This window comes from Panulirus ornatus, chromosome 1 (genome assembly GCF_036320965.1).
Source record: "Panulirus ornatus isolate Po-2019 chromosome 1, ASM3632096v1, whole genome shotgun sequence".
Taxonomy (NCBI): domain Eukaryota; kingdom Metazoa; phylum Arthropoda; class Malacostraca; order Decapoda; family Palinuridae; genus Panulirus; species Panulirus ornatus.
In genome coordinates this window covers 15,443,385-15,469,158 of record NC_092224.1, presented here as the reverse complement: position 1 = coordinate 15,469,158, position 25,774 = coordinate 15,443,385, and the positions used below count along the sequence as shown (strand labels likewise).

Here is a 25,774-nt window from a genome sequence, read left to right as displayed (position 1 = left end):
ACGTCAACCCCGGTATACCACATCGCTCCAATTCACTCTATTCTTTGCCCTCCTTTCACCCTCCTGCATGTTCAGGCCCCGATCACACAAAAGTGTATGTATATGCATATATATATGTATATGTTATGTATATGTATGTATATGTACATATATGGGTGTTTATGTATATGTACTTGAGCATGATTGGATGGGCCAGTCTTCGTCTGTTTCCTAGCACTACCTTGCTGATGCAGGAAACAGCAATTAAGTATAATAATAATAATAATAATAATAATAATAATAATAATAATAATAATCTTCCTCACACAGGTCTCCTTCTCAAGCTCACTTACTCTCACCACCCTCTTCACCCCAACATTCACTCTTCTTTTCTGAAAACCCATACAAATCTTCACCTTAGCCTCCACAAGATAATGATCAGACATCCCTCCAGTTGCACCTCTCAGCACATTAACATCCAAAAGTCTCTCTTTCGCACGCCTGTCAATTAACACGTAATCCAATAACGCTCTCTGGCCATCTCTCCTACTTACATAAGTATACTTATGTATATCTCGCTTTTTAAACCAGGTATTCCCAATCATCAGTCCTTTTTCAGCACATCCTCTTCAGCTCTCTCAACCACACTCTTTTTATTACCACACATCTCTCTTACCCTTTCATTACTTACTCGATCAAACCACCTCACACCACACATTGTCCTCAAACATCTCATTTCCAGCACATCCACCCTCCTCTGCACAACTCTATCTATAGCCCATGCCTCGCAACCATATAACATTGTTGGAACCACTATTCCTTCAAACATACCCATTTTTGCTTTCCGAGATAATGTTCTCGCCTTCCATGCATTTCTCGATACTCCCAGAACTTTTGCCCCCTCCCCCACCCTGTGACTCACTTCCGCTTCCATTGTTCCATCCGCTGCCAAATCCACTCTCAGAAATCTAAAACACTTCACTTCCTCCAGTTTTTCTCCATTCAAACTTACCTCCCAATTGACTTGTCTCTCAACCCTACTGTACCTAATAACCTTGCTCTTATTCATATTTACTCTCAGCTTTCTTCTTTCACACACTTTATCAAACTCAGTCATCAGCTTCGGCAGTTTCTCACACAAATCAGCCACCAGCGCTGTATCATCAGCAAACAACAACTGACTCACTTTCCAAGCCCTCTCATCCACAACAGATTGCATACTTGCCCCTCTTTCCAAAACTCTTGCATTTACCTCCCTGACAACCCCATCCATAAACAAATTAAACAACCATGGAGACATCACGCACCCCTGCAACAAACTGACATTCATTGAGAACCAATCACTTTCCTTTCTTCCTACTTGTACACATGCCTTACATCCTCGATAAAAACTTTTCACTGCTTCTAACTACTTGCCTCCCACACCATATATTCTTAATACCTTCCATAGAGCATCTCTATCAACTCTTATCATATGCCTTCTCCAGATCCATAAATGCTACATACAAATCCATTTGCTTTTCTAAGTATTTCTCACATACATTCCTCAAAGCAAACACTTGATCCACACATCCTCTACCACTTCTGAAACCACACAGCTCTTCCCCAATCTGATGCTCTGCACATGCCTTCACCCTCTCAATCAATACCCTCCCATATAATTTCCCAGGAATACTCAACAAACTTATACCTCTGTAATTTGAGCACTCACCTTAATCCCCTTTGCCTTTGTACAATGGCACTATGCATGCATTCTCCCAATCTTCAGGCACTTCACCAAGAGTCATACATACATTAAATATCCTTACCAACCAGTCAACAACACAGTCACCCCCTTTTTCAACAAATTCCACTGCAATACCCTCCAAACCCGCTGCCTTGAAGGCTTTCATCTTCCGCCTTAACATACAGGAGGGTGAAAGGCATGCAAGGAATACAGTGAATTAGAATGATGTGGTATACTGGGGTTGACATGCTGTCAACGGATTGAACTAAGGCATGGGAGGCGTCTGGGGTAAACCATGGAAAGTTTTGTAGGGCCTGGATGTGGAGAGGGAGCTGTGGTTTTGGTGTATTAAACATGACAGCTAGAGACTGAGAGTGATTGAATGTGGACATTTTTATCTTTTCCTAGCGCTACCTCAGGTGTCTGTGTGTGTGTGTGTGTGGGTGGGTTGGGCCATTCTTTTGTCTGTTTCCCACGCATTCCTCACGTGTCGTAGAAGGTGACTAAAGGGGACGGGAGCAGGGGGCTGGAAACCCTCCCCTCCTTGTATTTTAACCTTCTAAAAGGGGAAACAGAAGGAGTCATGCGGAGAGTGTTCATCCTCCTCGAAGGCTCAGATTGGGGTGTCTAAATGTGTGTGGATGTAACCAAGATGAGAAGAAAGGAGAGATAGGTAGTATGTATGGGGAAAGGAACCTGGATGTTTTGCCTTTGAGTGAAACGAAGCTCAAGGGTAAAGGGGAAGAGTGGTTTGGGAATGTCTTGGGAGTAAAGTCAGGGGTTAGTGAGAGGACAAGAGCAAGGGAAGGAGTAGCACTACTCCTGAACCAGGAGTGGTGGGAGTATGTGATAGAGTGTAAGAAAGTAAACACTAGATTGATATGGATAAAACTGAAAGTGGATGGAGAGAGATGGGTGATTATTGGTGCATATGCACCTGGGCATGAGAAGAAAGATCATGGGAGGCAAGAGTTTTGGGAGCAGCTGAGTGAGTGTGTTAGTAGTTTTGATGAACGAGACCGGGATATAATGATGGGTGATTTCAATGTAAAGGTGAGTAATGTGGCAGTTGAGGGAATAATTGGTGTACATGGGGTGTTCAGTGTTGTAAATGGAAATGGTGAAGAGCTTGTAGATTTATGTGCTGAAACAGGACTGGTGATTGGGAATACCTGGTTTAAAAAGAGAGATATACATAAGTATACGTATGTAAGTAGGAGAGATGGCCTGAGAGTGTTATTGGATTATATGTTAATTGACAGGTGCGCGAAAGAGACTTTTGGATGTTGATATGCTGAGAGGTGCAACTGGAGGAATGCCTGATCATTATCTTGTGGAGGTGAAGGTGAAGATTTGTAGAGGTTTTCAGAAAAGAAGAGAATGTTGGGGTGATGAGAGAGGTGAGAGTAAGTGAGCTTGGGAAGGAGACTTGTGATAGGAAGTACCAGGAGAGAATGAGTACAGAATGGAAAAAGGTGAGAACAAAGGACGTAAAGGGAGTGGGGGAGGAATGGGATGTATTTAGGGAAGCAGTGATGGCTTGCGCAAGGGATGCTTGTGGCATGAGAAGCGTGGGAGGTGGGCAGATTAGAAAGGGTAGTGAGTTGTGGGATGAAGAAGTAAGATTATTAGTGAAAGAGAAAAGAGAGGCATTAGGACATCTTTTGCAGGGAAATAATGCAAATGACTGGGAAATGTATAAAAGAAAGAGGCAGGAGGTCAAGAGAAAGGTGCAAGAGGTGAAAAAGAGGGCAAATGAGAGTTGGGGTGAGAGAGTATCAATAAATTTTAGGGAGAATAAAAAGATGTTTTAGAAGGAGGTAAATAAAGTGTGTAAGACAAGGGAAGAAATGGGAACTTCACTGAAGGGGGCTAATGGGGAGGTGATAATAAGTAGTGGTGATGTGAGAAGGAGATGGAGTGAGTATTTTGAAGGGTGTTTTGGTCGAGGTGGTATGCAAAGTAAGAGGGTTAGGGAAAATGATTTGGTAAAGAAAGAAGAGGGAGTAAAAGCTTTGTGGAAGATGAAAGCCGGCAAGCGGGAGGCAGCAGGTTTGGATGATATTGCAGTGAAATTTATTAAAAAAGGGGGTGATTGTATTTGACTGGTTGGTGAGGTTATTTAATGCATGTATGACTCACGGTGAGGTGCCTGAGGATTGGAGGCATGCTTGCATAGTGCCATTGTACAAAGACAAAGGGGATAAAAGTGGGTGCTCAAATTACAGAGGTATAAGTTTGTTGAGTATTCCTGGGAAATTATATGGGAGGGTATTGATTAAGAGGGTGAAGGCATGTGCAGAGCATCAGATTGGGGAAGAGCAGTGAGGTTTCAGAAGTGGTAGAGGATGTGTGGATCACGTGCTTGCTTTGAAGAATGTATGTGAGAAATACTTAGAAAAGCAAATGGATTCGTATGTAGCATTTATGGATCTGGAGAAAGCATATGATAGAGTTGATAGAGATGCTCTGTGGAAGGTATTAAGAGTATATGGTGTGGGAGGCAAGTTGTTAGAAGCAGTGAAAAGTTTTTATCGAGGATGTAAGGCATGTGTATGTGTAGGAAGAGAGGAAAGTGACTGGTTCACAGTGAATGTTGGTTTGCGGCAGGGGTGTGTGATGTCTCCATGGTTGTTTAATTTGTTTATGGATGGGGTTGTTAGGAAGATGAATGCAAGAGTTTTAGAGAGAGGGGCAAGTATGCAGTCTGTTGTGGATGAGAGAGCTTGGGAAGTGAGTCAGTTGTTGTTCGCTGATGATACAGCGCTAGTGGCTGATTCGTGTGAGGGACTGCAGAAGCTGGTGACTGAGTTTGGTAAAGTGTGTGAAAGAAGAAAGCTGAGAGTAAATGTGAATAAGAGCAAGGTTATCAGGTACAGTAGGGTCGAGGAACAAGTCAATTGGGAGGTAAGTTTGAAAGGAGAGAAACTGGAGGAAGTGAAGTCTTACAGATATTTGGAAGTGGATTTGGTAGCGGATGGAATCATGGAAGTGGAAGTGAATCATAGGGTGGGGGAGGGGGCAAAAGTTCTGGGAGTGTTGAAAAATGTGTGGAAATCGAGAACATTATCTTGGAAAGCAAAAATAGGTATGTTTGAAGGAATAGTGGTTCCAACAATGTTATATGGTTGCGAGGCGTGGGCTATAGACAGAGTTGTGCGGACGAGGGTGGATGTGTTGGAAATGAGATGTTTGAGGACAATATGCGGTGTGAGGTGGTTTGATCGAGTAAGTAATAATAGGGTAAGAGAGATATGTGGTAATAAAAAGAGTGTGGTTGAGAGAGCAGAAGAGGGTGTTTTGAAATGGTTTGGTCACATGGAGAGAATGAGTGAGGAAAGATTGACCAAGAGGATATATGTGTCAGAGGTGAAGTGATCGAGGTGAAGTGGGAGACCAAATTGGAGGAGGAAAGATGGAGTGAAAAAGATTTTGGGTGATCGGGGCCTGAACATGCAGGGGGGGTGAAAGGTGTGCAAGGAATTGAGTGAATTGGAACGATGTGGTATACCGGGGTGGACGTGCTGTCAATGGATTGAACCAGGGCATGTGAAGCGTCTGGGGTAAACCATGGAAAGTTCTGTGGGGCTGGATGTGGAAAGGGAGCTGTGGTTTTGGTGCATTATACATGACAGCTAGAGACTGAGTGTGAATGAATGTGGTCTTTGTTGTCTTTTCCTAGCACTACCTCGTGCACATGCGGGGGGAGGGGGTTGTTATTTCATGTGTGGCAGGGTGGCGATGGGAATGAATAAAGGCAGACGGTATGAATTATGTACATGTGTATATATGTATATGTCTGTGTGTGTATATATATGTATACACTGAGATGTATGGGTATGTATATGTGCATGTGTGAACATGTATGTATATACATGTGTACGTGGGTGGGTTGGGCCATTCTTTCGTCTGTTTCCTTGCGCTACCTCACTCATATATAGAGAGGGCCAGGTGAGGATATTCCCTCAAAGACCCAGTCCTCTGTTCTTAACGCTACCTCGCTATCGCGGGAAATGGCAAATAGTATGAAAGAAAGAAAGAAAAATATATATTGGATCGATGTGGTATACCGGGGTTGACGTGCTGTCAGTGGATTGAATCAGGGCATGTGAAGCGTCTGGGGTAAACCATGGAAAGCTGTGTAGGTATGTATATTTGCGTGTGTGGACATGTATGTATATACATGTGTATAGGGGTGGGTTGGGCCATTTCTTTCGTCTGTTTCCTTGCGCTACCTCGCAAACGCGGGAGACAGCAAAAAAAAAAAAAAAAATATTTATTATATATATATATATATATATATATATATATATATATATATATATATGTGTGTGTGTGTGTGTGAGAAACTGCAGAAGCTGGTGACTGAGTTTGGTAAAGTGTGTGAAAGAAGAAAGTTAAGAGTAAATGTGAATAAGAGCAAGGTTATTAGGTACAGTAGGGTTGAGGGTCAAGTCAATTGGGAGGTAAGTTTGAATGGAGAAAAACTGGAGGAAGTAAAGTGTTTCAGATATCTGGGAGTGGATCTGGCAGCGGATGGAACCATGGAAGCGGAAGTGAATCATAGGATGGGGAGGGGGCGAAAATCCTGGGAGCCTTGAAGAATGTGTGGAAGTCGAGAACATTATCTCGGAAAGCAAAAATACCTACACAGCTTTCCATGGTTTACCCCAGACGCTTCACATGCCTTGATTCAATCCACTGACAGCACGTCAAACCCTGTATACCACATCGCTCCAATTCACTCTATTCCTTGCCATCCTTTCACCCTCCTGCATGTTCAGGCCCCGATCACACAAAATCTTTTTCACTCCATCTTTCCACCTCCAATTTGGTCTCCCTCTTCTCCTCGTTCCCTCCACCTCCGACACATATATCCTCTTGGTCAATCTTTCCTCACTCATTCTCTCCATGTGCCCAAACCATTTCAAAACACCCTCTTCTGCTCTCTCAACCACGCTCTTTTTATTTCCACACATCTCTCTTACCCTTACGTTACTTACTCGATCAAACCACCTCACACCACACATTGTCCTCAAACATCTCATTTCCAGCACATCCATCCTCCTGCGCACAACTCTATCCATAGCCCACGCCTCGCAACCATACAACATTGTTGGAACCACTATTCCTTCAAACATACCCATTTTTGCTTTCCGAGATAATGTTCTCGACTTCCACACATTTTTCAAGGCTCCCAAAATTTTCGCCCCCTCCCCCACCCTATGATATATATATGTATATATATGTATGTGTGTGTGTGTGTATATGTGCGTATGTATGTGTATGTGTGTGTATGTGTATATGTATATATATATATGCATATTATCCCTGGGGATAGGGGTGAAAGAATACTTCCCACGTATTCCTCGCGTGTTGTAGAAAGCGACTAGAGGGGACGGGAGCGGGGGGCCAGAAATCCCCCCCTCCTTGTATTTAACTTTCTAAAATGGGAAACAGAAGAAGGAGTCACGCGGGGAGTGCTCATCCTCTTCGAAGGCTCAGAGTGGGGTGCCTAAATGTGTGTGGATGTAACCAAGATGTGAAAAAAGGAGAGATAGGTAGTATGTTTGAGGAAAGGAACCTGGATGTTTTGGCTCTGAGTGAAACGAAGCTCAAGGGTAAAGGGGAAGAGTGGTTTGGGAATGTCTGGGGAGTAAAGTCAGGGGTTAGTGAGAGGACAAGAGCAAGGGAAGGAGTAGCAATACTCCTGAAACAGGAGTTGTGGGAGTATGTGATAGAGTGTAAGAAAGTAAATTCTCGATTAATATGGGTAAAACTGAAAGTTGATGGAGAGAGGTGGGTGATTATTAGTGCATATGCACCTGGGCATGAGAAGAAAGATCAAGAGAGGCAAGTGTTTTGGGAGCAGCTGAATGAGTGTGTTAGTGGTTTTGATGCACGAGACCAGGTTATAGTGATGGGTGATTTGAATGCAAAGGTGAGTAATGTGGCAGTTGAGGGAATAATTGGTATACATGGGGTGTTCAGTGTTGTAAATGGAAATGGTGAAGAGCTTGTAGATTTATGTGCTGAAAAAGGACTGATGATTGGGAATACCTGGTTTAAAAAGCGAGATATACATAAGTATACTTATGTAAGTAGGAGAGATGGCCAGAGAGCGTTATTGGATTACGTGTTAATTGACAGGCGTGCGAAAGAGAGACTTTTGGATGTTAATGTGCTGAGAGGTGCAACTGGAGGGATGTCTGATCATTATCTTGTGGAGGCTAAGGTGAAGATTTGTATGGGTTTTCAGAAAAGAAGAGTGAATGTTGGGGTGAAGAGGGTGGTGAGAGTAAGTGAGCTTGAGAAGGAGACCTGTGTGAGGAAGTACCAGGAGAGACTGAGTACAGAATGGAAAAAGGTGAGAACAATGGAAGTAAGGGGAGTGGGGGAGGAATGGGATGTATTTAGGGAATCAGTGATGGATTGCGCAAAAGATGCTTGTGGCATGAGAAGAGTGGGAGGTGGGTTGATTAGAAAGGGTAGTGAGTGGTGGGATGAAGAAGTAAGAGTATTAGTGAAAGAGAAGAGAGAGGCATTTGGACGATTTTTGCAGGGAAAAAATGCAATTGAGTGGGAGATGTATAAAAGAAAGAGACAGGAGGTCAAGAGAAAGGTGCAAGAGGTGAAAAAAAGGGCAAATGAGAGTTGGGGTGAGAGAGTATCATTAAATTTTATGGAGAATAAAAAGATGTTCAGGAAGGAAGTAAATAAAGTGCGTAAGACATGGGAGCAAATGGGAACTTCAGTGAAGGCGCAAATGGGGAGGTGATAACAAGTAGTGGTGATGTGAGAAGGAGATGGAGTGAGTATTTTGAAGGTTTGTTGAATGTGTGTGATGATAGAGTGGCAGATATAGGGTGTTTTGGTCAAGGTCGTGTGCAAAGTGAGAGGGTTAGGGAAAATGATTTGGTAAACAGAGAAGAGGTAGTGAAAGCTTTGCGGAAGATGAAAGCCGGCAAGGCAGCAGGTTTGGATGGTATTGCAGTGGAATTTATTAAAAAAGGGGGTGACTGTATTGTTGACTGGTTGGTAAGGTTATTTAATGTATGTATGACTCATGGTGTGGTGCCTGAGGATTGGCGGAATGCGTGCATAGTGCCATTGTACAAAGGCAAAGGGGATAAGAGTGAGTGCTCAAATTACAGAGGTATAAGTTTGTTGAGTATTCCTGGTAAATTATATGGGAGGGTATTGATTGAGAGGGTGAAGGCATGTACAGAGCATCAGATTGGGGAAGAGCAGTGTGGTTTCAGAAGTGGTAGAGGATGTGTGGATCAGGTGTTTGCTTTGAAGAATGTATGTGAGAAATACTTAGAAAAGCAAATGGATTTGTATGTAGCATTTATGGATCTGGAGAAGGCATATGATAGAGTTGATAGAGATGCTCTGTGGAAGGTATTAAGAATATATGGTGTGGGAGGAAAGTTGTTAGAAGCAGTGAAAAGTTTTTATCGAGGATGTACGGCATGTGTACGTGTAGGAAGAGAGGAAAGTGATTGGTTCTCAGTGAATGTAGGTTTGCGGCAGGGGGGTGTGATGTCTCCATGGTTGTTTAATTTGTTTATGGATGGGGTTGTTAGGGAGGTAAATGCAAGAGTTTTGGAAAGAGGGGCAAGTATGAAGCCTGTTGGGGATGAGAGAGCTTGGGAAGTGAGTCAGTTGTTGTTCGCTGATGATACAGCGCTGGTGGCTGATTCATGTGAGAAACTGCAGAAGCTGGTGACTGAGTTTGGTAAAGTGTGTGGAAGAAGAGAGTTAAGAGTAAGTGTGATAGGAGCAAGGTTATTAGGTACAGTAGGGTTGAGGGTCAAGTCAATTGGGAGGTGAGTTTGAATGGAGAAAAACTGGAGGAAGTGAAGTGTTTTAGATATCTGGGAGTGGATCTGGCAGCGGATGGAACCATGGAAGCGGAAGTGGATCATAGGGTGGGGGAGGGGGCGAAAATTCTGGGGGCCTTGAAGAATGTGTGGAAGTCGAGAACATTATCTCGGAAAGCAAAAATGGGTATGTTTGAAGGAATAGTGGTTCCAACAATGTTGTATGGTTGCGAGGCGTGGGCTATGGATAGAGTTGTGCGCAGGAGGATGGATGTGCTGGAAATGAGATGTTTGAGGACAATGTGTGGTGTGAGGTGGTTTGATCGAGTGAGTAACGTAAGGGTAAGAGAGATGTGTGGAAATAAAAAGAGCGTGGTTGAGAGAGCAGAAGAGGGTGTTTTCAAGTGGTTTGGGCACATGGAGAGAATGAGTGAGGAAAGATTGACCAAGAGGATATATGTGTCGGAGGTGGAGGGAACAAGGAGAAGAGGGAGACCAAATTGGAGGTGGAAAGATGGAGTGAAAAAGATTTTGTGTGATCGGGGCCTGAACATGCAGGAGGGTGAAAGGAGGGCAAGGAATAGAGTGAATTGGAGCGATGTGGTATACCGGGGTTGACGTGCTGTCAGTGGATTGAATCAAGGCATGTGAAGCGTCTGGGGTAAGCCATGGAAAGCTGTGTAGGTATGTATATTTGCGTGTGTGGACGTATGTATATACATGTGTATGGGGGTGGGTTGGGCCATTTCTTTCGTCTGTTTCCTTGCGCTACCTCGTAAACGCGGGAGACAGCAAAAAAAAAATAAAAAAAAATATATATATATATATATATATATATATATATATATATATATATATATATATATATATATATATATATATATATGTATATATATGTATGTGTGTGTGTGTGTATATGTGCGTATGTATGTGTATGTGTGTGTATGTGTATATGTATATATATATGTGTATATTATCCCTGGGGATAGGGGTGAAAGAATACTTCCCACGTATTCCTCGCGTGTTGTAGAAAGCGACTAGAGGGGACGGGAGCGGGGGGCCAGAAATCCCCCCCTCCTTGTATTTAACTTTCTAAAATGGGAAACAGAAGAAGGAGTCACGCGGGGAGTGCTCATCCTCTTCGAAGGCTCAGAGTGGGGTGCCTAAATGTGTGTGGATGTAACCAAGATGTGAAAAAAGGAGAGATAGGTAGTATGTTTGAGGAAAGGAACCTGGATGTTTTGGCTCTGAGTGAAACGAAGCTCAAGGGTAAAGGGGAAGAGTGGTTTGGGAATGTCTGGGGAGTAAAGTCAGGGGTTAGTGAGAGGACAAGAGCAAGGGAAGGAGTAGCAATACTCCTGAAACAGGAGTTGTGGGAGTATGTGATAGAGTGTAAGAAAGTAAATTCTCGATTAATATGGGTAAAACTGAAAGTTGATGGAGAGAGGTGGGTGATTATTAGTGCATATGCACCTGGGCATGAGAAGAAAGATCAAGAGAGGCAAGTGTTTTGGGAGCAGCTGAATGAGTGTGTTAGTGGTTTTGATGCACGAGACCAGGTTATAGTGATGGGTGATTTGAATGCAAAGGTGAGTAATGTGGCAGTTGAGGGAATAATTGGTATACATGGGGTGTTCAGTGTTGTAAATGGAAATGGTGAAGAGCTTGTAGATTTATGTGCTGAAAAAGGACTGATGATTGGGAATACCTGGTTTAAAAAGCGAGATATACATAAGTATACTTATGTAAGTAGGAGAGATGGCCAGAGAGCGTTATTGGATTACGTGTTAATTGACAGGCGTGCGAAAGAGAGACTTTTGGATGTTAATGTGCTGAGAGGTGCAACTGGAGGGATGTCTGATCATTATCTTGTGGAGGCTAAGGTGAAGATTTGTATGGGTTTTCAGAAAAGAAGAGTGAATGTTGGGGTGAAGAGGGTGGTGAGAGTAAGTGAGCTTGAGAAGGAGACCTGTGTGAGGAAGTACCAGGAGAGACTGAGTACAGAATGGAAAAAGGTGAGAACAATGGAAGTAAGGGGAGTGGGGGAGGAATGGGATGTATTTAGGGAATCAGTGATGGATTGCGCAAAAGATGCTTGTGGCATGAGAAGAGTGGGAGGTGGGTTGATTAGAAAGGGTAGTGAGTGGTGGGATGAAGAAGTAAGAGTATTAGTGAAAGAGAAGAGAGAGGCATTTGGACGATTTTTGCAGGGAAAAAATGCAATTGAGTGGGAGATGTATAAAAGAAAGAGACAGGAGGTCAAGAGAAAGGTGCAAGAGGTGAAAAAAAGGGCAAATGAGAGTTGGGGTGAGAGAGTATCATTAAATTTTATGGAGAATAAAAAGATGTTCTGGAAGGAAGTAAATAAAGTGCGTAAGACATGGGAGCAAATGGGAACTTCAGTGAAGGCGCAAATGGGGAGGTGATAACAAGTAGTGGTGATGTGAGAAGGAGATGGAGTGAGTATTTTGAAGGTTTGTTGAATGTGTGTGATGATAGAGTGGCAGATATAGGGTGTTTTGGTCGAGGTCGTGTGCAAAGTGAGAGGGTTAGGGAAAATGATTTGGTAAACAGAGAAGAGGTAGTGAAAGCTTTGCGGAAGATGAAAGCCGGCAAGGCAGCAGGTTTGGATGGTATTGCAGTGGAATTTATTAAAAAAGGGGGTGACTGTATTGTTGACTGGTTGGTAAGGTTATTTAATGTATGTATGACTCATGGTGTGGTGCCTGAGGATTGGCGGAATGCGTGCATAGTGCCATTGTACAAAGGCAAAGGGGATAAGAGTGAGTGCTCAAATTACAGAGGTATAAGTTTGTTGAGTATTCCTGGTAAATTATATGGGAGGGTATTGATTGAGAGGGTGAAGGCATGTACAGAGCATCAGATTGGGGAAGAGCAGTGTGGTTTCAGAAGTGGTAGAGGATGTGTGGATCAGGTGTTTGCTTTGAAGAATGTATGTGAGAAATACTTAGAAAAGCAAATGGATTTGTATGTAGCATTTATGGATCTGGAGAAGGCATATGATAGAGTTGATAGAGATGCTCTGTGGAAGGTATTAAGAATATATGGTGTGGGAGGAAAGTTGTTAGAAGCAGTGAAAAGTTTTTATCGAGGATGTACGGCATGTGTACGTGTAGGAAGAGAGGAAAGTGATTGGTTCTCAGTGAATGTAGGTTTGCGGCAGGGGGGTGTGATGTCTCCATGGTTGTTTAATTTGTTTATGGATGGGGTTGTTAGGGAGGTAAATGCAAGAGTTTTGGAAAGAGGGGCAAGTATGAAGTCTGTTTGGGATGAGAGAGCTTGGGAAGTGAGTCAGTTGTTGTTCGCTGATGATACAGCGCTGGTGGTTGATTCATGTGAGAAACTGCAGAAACTGGTGACTGAGTTTGGTAAAGTGTGTGAAAGAAGAAAGTTAAGAGTAAATGTGAATAAGAGCAAGGTTATTAGGTACAGTAGGGTTGAGGGTCAAGTCAATTGGGAGGTAAGTTTGAATGGAGCAAAACTGTAGGAAGTAAAGTGTTTTAGATATCTGGGAGTGGATCTGGCAGCGGATGGAACCATGGAAGCGGAAGTGGATCATAGGGTGGGGAAGGGGGCGAAAATTCTGGGAGCCTTGATGAATGTGTGGAAGTCAAGAACATTATCTCGGAAAGCAAAAATGGGTATGTTTGAAGGAATAGTGGTTCCAACAATGTTGTATGGTTGCGAGGCATGGGCTATGGATAGAGTTGTGCGCAGAAGGATGGATGTGCTGGAAATGAGATGTTTGAGGACAGTGTGTGGTGTGAGGTGGTTTGATCGAGTAAGTAACGTAAGGGTAAGAGAGATGTGTGGAAATAAAAAGAGCGTGGTTGAGAGAGCAGAAGAGGGCGTTTTGAAATGGTTTGGGCACATGGAGAGAATGAGTGAGGAAAGATTGACCAAGAGGATATATGTGTCGGAGGTGGAGGGAACGAGGAGAAGTGGGAGACCAAATTGGAGGTGGAAAGATGGAGTGAAAAAGATTTTGTGTGATCGGGGCCTGAACATGCAGGAGGGTGAAAGGAGGGCAAGGAATAGAGTGAATTGGATCGATGTGGTATACTGGGGTTGACATGCTGTCAGTGGATTGAATCAGGGCATGTGAAGCATCTGGGGTAAACCATGGAAAGCTGTGTAGGTATGTATATTTGCGTATGTGGACGTATGTATATACATGTGTATGGGAGTGGGTTGGGCCATTTCTTTCGTCTGTTTCCTTGCGCTACCTCGCAAACGTGGGAGACAGCGACAAAGCAAAAAAAAAAAAATATATATATATCTCTATCAACTCTATCATATGCCTTCTTCAGATCCATAAATGCTACATACAAATCCATTTGTTTTTCTAAGTATTTCTCGCATACATTCTTCAAAGCAAACACCTGATCCACGCATCCTCTACCATTTCTGAAACCACACTGCTCTTCCCCAATCTGATGCTCTGTACATGCCTTCACCCTCTCAATCAATACCCTCCCATATAATTTACCAGGAATACTCAACAAACTTATACCTCTGTAATTTGAGCACTCACTCTTATCCCCTTTGCCTTTGTACAATGGCACTATGCAAGCATTCCGCCAATCCTCAGGCACCTCACCATGAATCATACATAAGTTAAATAACCTTACCAACCAGTCAACAATACAGTCACCCCCTTTTTTAATAAATGATAGAGTTGACAGAGATGCTCTGCGGAAGGTATTAAGAATATATGATGTGGGAGGCAAGTTGTTAGAAGCAGTGAAAACTTTTTATCAAGGATGTAAGGCATGTGTATGTGTAGGAAGAGAGGAAAGTGATTGGTTCTCAGTGAATGTAGGTTTGCGGCAGGGGTGTGCAATGTCTCCATGGTTGTTTAATTTGTTTATGGATGGGGTTGTTAGGGAGGTGAATGCAAGAGTTTTGGAAAGAGGGGCAAGTATGCAGTCTGTTGTGGATGAGAGAGCTTGGGAAGTGAGTCAGTTGTTGTTCGCTGATGATACAGCGCTGGTGGCTGATTCATGTAAGAAACTGCAGAAGCTGGTGACTGAGTTTGGTAAAGTGTGTGAAAGAAGAAAGTTATGAGGAAATGTGAATAAGAGCAAGGTTATTAGGTACAGTAGGGTTGAGGGTCAAGTCAATTGGGAGATAAGTTTGAATGGAGAAAAGCTGGAGGAAGTGAAGTGTTTTAGATATCTGGGAGTGGATCTGGCAGCGGTTGGAACCATGGAAGCGGAAGTGAATCATAGGATGGGGGTGGGGGCGAAAATTCTGGGAGCCTTGAAGAATGTTTGGAAGTCGAGAACATTATCTCGGAAAGCAAAAATGGGTACGTTTGAAGGAATAGTGGTTCCAACAATGTTGTATGGTTGTGAGGCGTGGGTTATGGATAGAGTTGTGCGCAGGAGGGTGGATGTGCTGCAAATGAGATGTTTGAGGACACTATGTGGTGTGAGGTGGTTTGATCGAGTAAGTAATGTATGGGTGAGAGAGATGTGTGGAAATAAAAAGAGTGTGGTTGAGAGAGCAGAAGAGGGTGTTTTGAAATGGTTTGGTCACATGGAGAGAATGAGTGGGGAAAGATTGACCAAGAGGATATATGTGTCAGAGGTGGAGGGAACGAGAAGTGGGAGACCAAATTGGAGGTGGAAGGATGGAGTGAAAAAGATTTTGAGTGATCGGGGCCTGAACATGCAGGAGGGTGAAAGGCGTGCAAGGAATAGAGTGAATTGGAACGATGTGGTATACCGGGGTCGACGTGAATGGATTGAACCAGGGCATGTGAAGCGTCTGGGGTAAACCATGCAAAGCGTGTGGGGCCTGGATGTGGAAAGGGAGCTGTGGTTTCGGTGCATTATTACATGACAGCTAGAGACTGAGTGTGAACGAATGGGGCCTTTGGTGTTTTTCCTAGCGCTACCTCGCACACATGAGGGGGGAGGGGGTTGTTATTCCATGTGTGGCGAGGTGGCGATGGGAACAAATAAAGGCAGACAGTATGAATTATGTACATGTGTATATATGCATATGTCTGTGTGTATATATATGTATACATTGAGATGTATAGGTATGTATATTGTGCGTGTGTGGACATGTATGTATATACATGTGTATGTGGGCGGGTTGGGCCATTCTTTCGTCTGTTTCCTTGCGCTACCTCGCTAACGCGGGAGACAGCGACAAAGCAAAATAAAATAAAAACAAAATATATATATATATATATACATGACAGCTAGAGACTGAGTGTGAATGAATGTGGCCTTTTTTGTCTTTTTTTCCTGGTGCTACCTCGTTGCAGCAGGGGGTAGTGATGCTGTTCCCAGATGAAGGATATGGTGAATACGTATAATGAAAAAATATATATACTACAGAGTTGCAATTAGACTCTTGCCTGCATGATGTTGCACTATGAGTAACAAGTCACTTTGGTGAGGCTGTATCCCTTTGAGTACTGTATCATCAAAGAATTTACTTTACAGGAGTGTACATTTTCCCTGCTACTGTTTAAGTAGCACAGCCTTTGGCTGAAGGACTCTTTAGAAAGAGGTCCTAGGTAACACAAGGAATCATTCTCAGAAAGTGTCCTGGTGTAATTATAAAAAATATATAATTCTTTATTATACTTTGTCGCTGTCTCCCGCATTAGAGAGGTAGCACAAGGAAACATGAAAGAATGGCCCAAACCACCCACATACACATGTATATACATAAATGCCCACACACACACACATTTCAATGTATACAGACATATACTTACACAGACATATACATATTTACAAATGTACATATTCATACATGCTGCCTTCATCCATTCCTGTGGCCATCCTGCTACACATGAAATGGCACCCCCCTTCCCCTGTGTGCTAGGAAAGACAAAAAAGGCCACATTCGTTCACACTCAGCCTCTCACTGTCATGTGTAATGTACAGAAACCACAGCTCCCTTTCCACATCCAAGACCCACAGAACTTTCCATGGTTTACCCAAGACGCTTCACATGCCCTGGTTCAATCCATTGACAGCACGACAACCCCCGTATACCACATCGTTCCAAATCACTCTATTCCTTGCACGCCTTTCACCCTCCTGCATGTTTTGGCTCCGATCACTCAAAATCTTTTTCACTCTATCCTTCCACCTCCAATTTGGTCTCCCACTTCTACTCGTTCCCTCCACCTCCGACACATATATCCTCTTGGTCAATCTTTCCTCACTCATTCTCTCCATGTGACCAAACCATTTCAATAAACCCTCTTCTGCTCTCTCAACCACACTCTTTTTATTACCACACATCTCTCATACCCTTTCATTACTTAATCGATCAAACCACCTCACACCACATATTGTCCTCAAACATCTCATTTCCAACACATCGACCCTCCTCTGAACAACCCTATCTATAGCCCATGCCTCACAACCATATAACATTGTTGGAACCACTATTCCTTCAAACATACCCATTTTTGCTCTCCACGATAACGTTCTTGCCTTCCACACATTCTTCAACGCTCCCACAACCTTCACCCCCTCCCCCACCCTGTTACTTCACTTCTGCTTCCATGGTTCCATCCGCTGCCAAATCCACTCCCAGATATCTAAAACACTTCACTTCCTCCAGTTTTTCTCCATTCAAGCTTACCTCCCAACTGATTTGTCCCTCAACCCTACTGTACCTGATAACCTTGCTCTTATTCGCATTTACTCTCAGCTTTCTCCTTTCACACACTTTACCAAACTCAGTCACCAGCTTCTGCAGTTTCTCACCCAAATCAGCCACCAGCACTGTATCATCAGCGAACAACAACTGACTCACTTCCCAAGCCCTCTCATCCACAACAGACTCCATACCTGTCCCTCTCTCCAAAACTCTTCCATTCACCTCCCTAACAACCCCATCCATAAACAAATTAAACAACCATGGAGACATCACGACCCCTGCCGCAAACCGACATTCACTGGGAACCAATCACTTTCCTCTCTTCCTACTCGTACACATGCCTTGCATCCTCAATAAAAACTTTTCACTGCTTCAAGCAACTTACCTCCCACACCATATATATATACACATATACTATGTACGATACGCATAAAGATATAGGATATAGTGTTACGTTTTTATTACAAGTATTTACATGCAATGTATGCAACAAAGCAACAAAACTGGCCCTATACGTTTACCTAAACTATAAACCAGTAATGATAAAAGAAAAGGGATCTTTGAGCATGGTGTCCTAAACTGCTCTTGGTTGTGGAACCTGAAGGTCATAGTAACTCACCTGTGTTGAGCGACGCTCCAGTTCTTTGTTAATGGCAGCAGCTAAGCTAGACTGGGAAGAAGAGGAGGTAGGCTGTGGAGGTGGCGGTGGAGGTGGAGGAGGGGCACCCCCTAAATTTTGGGGGACACTGGTGCTACTTGAGTGTGTGCCAGGAGGTGCAGGTGGTTTTGGGGGAGTGGGAGGAGGCATAGTGGATCGAAATGTAGGATGGGTATTGACTGGTAGCACACGGTTTGCAAGAGGTGAGTCTTCCCACACCGTACTTTCACCACTGCTGGCTGACAATGACCCAATACTCTTGCAGCGACGTGGTGGAACACCAGATCCACAAGATGATCCTACACCACTACTGCTGCTGCTGCTGTGTGCTGGGGATGCTGGAGGGGATATCAGATGGGGCTGGAAGTTGCTATGGGAAGACAAGGTGGTGGTATTTTTACGAGGTGGTGGTGGTGGTGGTGGGGACTTGATGAGAACTCGGGTCGTGTGTCGACCACTAGAAATAGATGAGGTAGGGCTGGGAGGCGGCTGAAGGTGAGGGGACAAAGACTGCCCAGAACAGGTGATCACCAGGGGGGCCAGTGGGGCGCTCTGGGTTCTCTCAAGTCCACGACGCTTCTCCTCCTGGTAGGGGTGGGGGGTGGTGGAGGGTCAAATGGACTAAAGTGAGTAGGGTGCAGACAGCAACAAATAAGAGCAACTTTTTTCAAGGGTTCCACATATAAGCATACCTTCACAATCTCAAGCATTCATTTCTGCAAATCACAGTCATCTATAGGAGAAAGTATGTATATTACCCACTACAAAGGAATTTTGGTGGTGGAAAAAGAATTTCAGTAGCATGTTTGTACAAAGCAATATTCTTTGGTGAAGAACAAAAGATTCATTAACATTATTCACTATCACTGTCTATTGCTTGGCTTGCAACTATGTGTACACAACGTGATAAAACTTCCAAAGATCTAGGCTCGTAGATATATATATGTATATACATATATATATATGTGTGTGGCTTTCAGAATAACACTCAAAAGAAATAAGATCCAGGATACATATGTGGTCTGATTTGTAGCACCCTACTGGGAGCTGACCAGTTTTGAAACTAGTTGTGGTGTCATGCGACCATATCTTATCACATCTTATCTGATGTGTAATGTGTTTTCTGGTTCTCAGTGGATGACCGATTCTAAAACTATTTCTGTGATATAACTACCAGGTAAACCACTGAGCTTCAATTCATTCCATGGGATTAAACAAAATCAGTATTATGCAAGATGTTAGTGCTCTAGACATCCACACATCCTAAGCTGCTTTTTAAGGAAAGAGAAGGAAATAGTTCATCATTATTCACATATTTATCAAACATTTTATCATGTACTTTTCAAGGAAGATAAGCTCAAATCATAAATTTTAGAAAACATACTGTAATTACAACAATCAGAGCTCTCTAACTATGAATATAGCATATAGAAAGATAATGTAACCTAATTTCTCTTACAAAAAGTCTGCATACAAGTTTGTAATCATAAATTATAGAATCAAAATAATTTTAAATAAGAAATAACTATCTATAAAAGAAAATAGTGAAATGTGCAAAATCATGTTTACTGCAGGTATAATTCATTTTTTCATTATTCTCAAACCTGAAATGCAAGAATAGTGATATATATATATATATATATATATATATATATATATATATATATATATATATATATGTATGTTGCAGGTGACTAAAAGGGGAGGGAGTGGGGGGGGGGGGGGGGGGGGGCTGGAAATCCTCCCCTCCCATTTACAATTTTCCAAAAGAAGAAACGGAGAGGTGGGCCAAGTGAGGATATACCCTCTAAGGCTCACTCCTCTGTTCTTAGCGCTACCAAGCTAATGCGGGAAATGGTGAATATATATATGAAAAAAAAAATATGTATATATATTCCTGGTGTTACCTCATTGATGCAGAGGGTGGCAGGGCTGTTTCTGTTGCTGGTGGTGCCAGGAATGGATGAGGGAAAGCATGAATCAATGTGTACAAGTATATGTCTGTGTCTGTGTATGTATATGTGCATATGTTGATATTTATATGTATGTGTATATACATATTTTTTTTTTTTTTTTTATACTTTGTCGCTGTCTCCCGCGTCTGCGAGGTAGCGCAAGGAAACAGACGAAAGAAATGGCCCAACCCTCCCCATACACATGTACATACACACGTCCACACACGCAAATATACATACCTACACAGCTTTCCATGGTTTACCCCGGACGCTTCACATGCCTTGATTCAATCCACTGACAGCACGTCAACCCCTGTATACCACATCGCTCCAATTCACTCTATTCCTTGCCCTCCTTTCACCCTCCTGCATGTTCAGGCCCCGATCACACAAAATCCTTTTCACTCCATCTCTCCACCTCCAATTTGGTCTCCCTCTTCTCCTCGTTCCCTCCACCTCCGACACATATATCCTCTTGGTCAATCTTTCCTCACTCATTCTCTCCATGTGCCCAAACCATTTCAAAACACCCTCTTCTGCTCTCTCAACCACGCTCTTTTTATTTCCACACATCTCTCTTACCCTTACGTTACTTACTCGATCAAACCACCTCACACCACACATTGTCCTCAAACATCTCATTTCCAGCACATCCATCCTCCTGCGCACAACTCTATCCATAGCCCACGCCTCGCAACCATACAACATTGTTGGAACTACTATTCCTTCAAACATACCCATTTTTGCTTTCCAGGATAATGTTCTCGACTTCCACACATTCTTCAAGGCTCCCAAAATTTTCGCCCCCTCCCCCACCCTATGATCCACTTCCGCTCCCATGGTTCCATCCGCTGACAGATCCACTCCCAGATATCTAAAACACTTCACTTCCTCCAGTTTCTCTCCATTCAAACTCACCTCCCAATTGACTTGACCCTCAACCCTACTGTACCTAATAACCTTGCTCTTATTCACATTTACTCTTAACTTTCTTCTTCCACACATGACTCATGGTGAGGTGCCTGAGGATTGGCGGAATGCGTGCATAGTGCCATTGTACAAAGGCAAAGGGGATAAGAGTGAGTGCTCAAATTACAGAGGTATAAGTTTGTTGAGTATTCCTGGTAAATTATATGGGAGGGTATTGATTGAGAGGGTGAAGGCATGTACAGAGCATCAGATTGGGGAAGAGCAGTGTGGTTTCAGAAGTGGGAGAGGATGTGTGGATCAGGTGTTTGCTTTGAAGAATGTATGTGAGAAATACTTAGAAAAGCAAATGGATTTGTATGTAGCATTTATGGATCTGGAGAAGGCATATGATAGGATTGATAGAGATGCTCTGTGGAAGGTATTAAGAATATATGGTGTGGGAGGAAAGTTGTTAGAAGCAGTGAAAAGTTTTTATCGAGGATGTAAGGCATGTGTACGTGCAGGAAGAGAGGAAAGTGATTGGTTCTCAGTGAATGTAGGTTTGCGGCAGGGGTGTGTGATGTCTCCATGGTTGTTTAATTTGTTTATGGATGGGGTTGTTAGGGAGGTAAATGCAAGAGTCTTGGAAAGAGGGGCAAGTATGAGGTCTGTTGGGGATGAGAGAGCTTGGGAAGTGAGTCAGTTGTTGTTCGCTGATGATACAGCGCTGGTGGCGGATTCATGTGAGAAACTGCAGAAGCTGGTGACGGAGTTTGGTAAAGTGTATATACATATATAGGTGTTTATATATAGTGATTGGTTCTCAGTGAATGTAGGTTTGCGGCAGGGGTGTGTAATGTCTCCATGGTTGTTTAATTTGTTTATGGATGGGGTTGTTAGGGAGGTGAATGCAATAGTTTTGGAAAGAGGGGCAAGTATGAAGTCTGTTGGGGATGAGAGAGCTTGGGAAGTGAGTCAGTTGTTGTTCGCTGATGATACAGCGCTGGTGGCTGATTCATGTGAGAAACTGCAGAAGCTGGTGACTGAGTTTGGTAAAGTGTGTGAAAGAAGAAAGTTAAGAGTAAATGTGAATAAAAGCAAGGTTATTAGGTACAGTAGGGTTGAGGGTCAAGTCAATTGGGAGGTAAGTTTGAATGGAGAAAAACTGGAGGAAGTGAAGTGTTTTAGATATCTGGGAGTGGATCTGGCAGCGGATGGAACCATGGAAGCGGAAGTGGATCATAGGGTGGGGGAGGGGGCGAAAATCCTGGGAGCCTTGAAGAATGTGTGGAAGTCGAGAACATTATCTCGGAAAGCAAAAATGGGTATGTTTGAAGGAATAGTGGTTCCAACAATGTTGTATGGTTGCGAGGCGTGGGCTATGGATAGAGTTGTGCGCAGGAGGATGGGTGTGCTGGAAATGAGATGTTTGAGGACAATGTGTGGTGTGAGGTGGTTTGATCGAGTAAGTAACGTAAGGGTAAGAGAGATGTGTGGAAATAAAAAGAGCGTGGTTGAGAGAGCAGAAGAGTGTGTTTTGAAATGGTTTGGGCATATAGAGAGAATGAGTGAGGAAAGATTGACCAAGAGGATATATGTGTCGGAGGTGGAGGGAACGAGGAGAAGTGGGAGACCAAATTGGAGGTGGAAAGATGGAGTGAAAAAGATTTTGTGTGATCGGGGCCTGAACATGCAGGAGGGTGAAAGGAGGGCAAGGAATAGAGTGAATTGGATCGATGTGGTATACCGGGGTTGACGTGCTGTCAATGGATTGAATCAGGGCATTTGAAGCGTCTGGGGTAAACCATGGAAAGCTGTGTAGGTATGTATATTTGCGTGTGTGGACGTATGTATATACATGTGTATGGGGGTGGGTTGGGCCATTTCTTTCGTCTGTTTCCTTGCGCTACCTCGCAAAAGCGGGAGACAGCGACAAAGCAAAATATATATATATATATATATATATATATATATATATATATATATATATTTTTTTTTTTTTTTTTTTCAAACTATTCGCCATTTCCCGCGTTAGCGAGGTAGCGTTAAGAACAGAGAACTGGGCCACTGAGGGAATATCCTCACCTGGCCCCCTTCTCTGTTCCTTCTTTTGGAAAATTAAAAAAAAATTGAGAGGGGAGGATTTCCAGCCCCCCGCTCCCTCCCCTTTTAGTCGCCTTCTACGACACGCAGGGAATACGTGGGAAGTATTCTTTCTCCCCTATCCCCAGGGATATATATATATATATATATATATATATATATATATATATATATATATATATATATATATATATATATATATATTTTTTTTTTTTTTTTCATACTATTCACCATTTCCCGCATTAGCGAGGCAGCGTTAAGAACAGAGGACTGGGCCTTTGAGGGAATATCCTCACATGGCCCCATTCTATGATCCTTCTTTTTGAAAAAAAAAAAAAAAAAACGAGAGGGGAGGATTTCCAGCCCCCTGCTCCCTTCCCTTTTAGTCGCCTTCTACGACACTCAGGGAATACGTGGGAAGTATTCTTTCTCCCCTATCCCCAGGGATTATATACATATATATATATATATATATATATATATATATATATGGGAGCGGGGGGCTGGAAATCCTCCCCTCTATTTTTTTTAATTTTCCAAAAGAAGGAACAGAGAAGGAAGCCAGGTGAGGATATTCACTCAAAGGCCCAGTTCTCTGTTCTTAACGCTACCTCGCTAATGCGGGAGATGGCGAATAGTATGAAAGAAGAAAAGATATATATATATATATATATTTTTTTTTTTGCTTTGTCGCTGTTTCCCGCATTTGCGAGGTAGCGCAAGGAAACAGACGAAAGAAATGGCCCAACCCACCCCCATACACATGTATATACATACGTCCACATACGCAAATATACATACCCACACAGCCTTCCATGGTTTACCCCAGACGCTTCACATGCCCCTGATTCAATCCACTGATAGCACGTCAACCCCAGTATACCACATCGATCCAATTCACTCTATTCCTTGCCCTCCTTTCACCCTCCTGCATGTTCAGGCCCCGACCACACAAAATCTTTTTCACTCCATCTTTCCACCTCCAATTTGGTCTCCCACTTCTCCTCGTTCCTTCCACCTCCGACACATATATCCTCTTGGTCAATCTTTCCTCACTCATTCTCTCCATGTGCCCAAACCATTTCAAAACACCCTCTTCTGCTCTCTCAACCAAGCTCTTTTTATTTCCACACATCTCTCTTACCCTTACGTTACTTACTCGATCAAACCACCTCACACCACACATTGTCCTCAAACATCTCATTTCCAGCACATCCATCCTCCTGCGCACAACTCTATCCATAGCCCACGCCTCGCAACCATACAACATTGTTGGAACCACTATTCCTTCAAACATACCCATTTTTGCTTTCCGAGATAATGTTCTCGACTTCCACACATTCTTCGAGGCTCCCAGGATTTTCGCCCCCTCCCCCACCCTATGATCCACTTCCGCTTCCATGGTTCCATCCGCTGCCAGATCCACTCCCAGATATCTAAAACACTTTACTTCCTCCAGTTTTGCTCCATTCAACTTACCTCCCAATTGACTAGACCCTCAACTCTACTGTACCTAATAACCTTGCTCTTATTCACATTTACTCTTAACTTTCTTTTTTCACACACTTTACCAAACTCAGTCACCAGCTGTCTCCCGCGTTTGCGAGGTAGCGCAAGGAAACAGACGAAAGAAATGGCCCAACCCACCCCATACACATGTATATACATACGTCCACACACACGCAAATATACATACCTACACAGCTTTCCATGGTTTACCCCAGACGCTTCACATGCCTTGATTCAATCCACTGACAGCACGTCAACCCCGGTATACCACATCGCTCCAATTCACTCTATTCCTTGCCCTCCTTTCACCCTCCTGCATGTTCAGGCCCCGATCACACAAAATCTTTTTCACTCCATCTTTCCACCTCCAATTTGGTCTCCCTCTTCTCCTCGTTCCCTCCACCTCCGACACATATATACTCTTGGTCAATCTTTCCTCACTCATTCTCTCCATGTGACCAAACCATTTCAAAACACCCTCTTCTGCTCTCTCAACCACGCTCTTTTTATTTCCACACATCTCTCTTACCCTTACGTTACTTACTCGATCAAACCACCTCACACCACACATTGTCCTCAAACATCTCATTTCCAGCACATCCATCCTCCTGCGCACAACTCTATCCATAGTCCACGCCTCGCAACCATACAACATTGTTGGAGCCACTATTCCTTCAAACATACCCATTTTTGCTTTCTGAGATAATGTTCTCGACTTCCACACATTCTTCAAGGCTCCCAGAATTTTCCCTCCTCCCCCACCCTATGATCCACTTCCGCTTCCATGGTTCCATCCGCTGCCAGATCCACTCCCAGATTAGATATCTAAAACACTTCACTTCCTCCAGTTTTTCTCCATTCAAACTCACCTCCCAATTGACTTGACCCTCAACCCTACTGTACCTAATAACCTTGCTCATATTCACATTTACTCTTAATAATATAATATATATATATATATATATATATATATATATATATATATATATATATATATCATCCCTGGGGATAGGGGAGAAAGAATACTTCCCACGTATTCCCTGCGTGTTGTAGAAGGCGACTAAAAGGGAAGGGAGCGGGGGGGCTGGAAATCCTCCCCTCTCATTTTTTTTTTAAATTTTCCAAAAGAAGGAACAGAGAAGGGGGCCATGTGAGGATATTCCCTCAAAGGCCCAGTCCTCTGTTCTTAACGCTACCTCGCTAATGCGGGAAATGGCGAATAGTATGAAAGAAAAATATATATATATATATATATATATATATATATATATATATATATATTATTATTATTATTATTATACATATTTTGCTTTGTCGCTGTCTCCCGCATTTGCAAGGTAGCGCAAGGAAATAGACGAAAGAAATGGCCCAACCCACCCACTTACACATGTATATACATACACGTCCCCACACGCAAATATACATACCCATACATCTCAATGTACACATA

At 43.1% G+C, this 25,774-nt stretch overlaps 1 protein-coding gene and 1 long non-coding RNA gene across 14 annotated transcripts in view; one reads left to right on the top strand and one right to left on the bottom strand.

Annotated features, from left to right (window-relative positions):
* Positions 1-25,774, bottom strand: part of LOC139757224 (uncharacterized) — a 321,083-nt gene that overhangs the window by 88,031 nt on the left and 207,278 nt on the right. For all 13 annotated transcript variants that reach the window (XM_071677655.1, XM_071677734.1, XM_071678035.1 and 10 more), the window contains one exon: positions 17,810-18,433. In XM_071677655.1, the coding sequence (XP_071533756.1) occupies positions 17,810-18,433 (624 nt within the window). The remainder of the gene's footprint in view (positions 1-17,809; positions 18,434-25,774) is intronic.
* The window catches only part of LOC139757896 (uncharacterized), a 175,941-nt gene that overhangs the window by 125,320 nt on the left and 24,847 nt on the right, over positions 1-25,774 (top strand). The gene's annotated exons all lie outside the window — the stretch shown is intronic.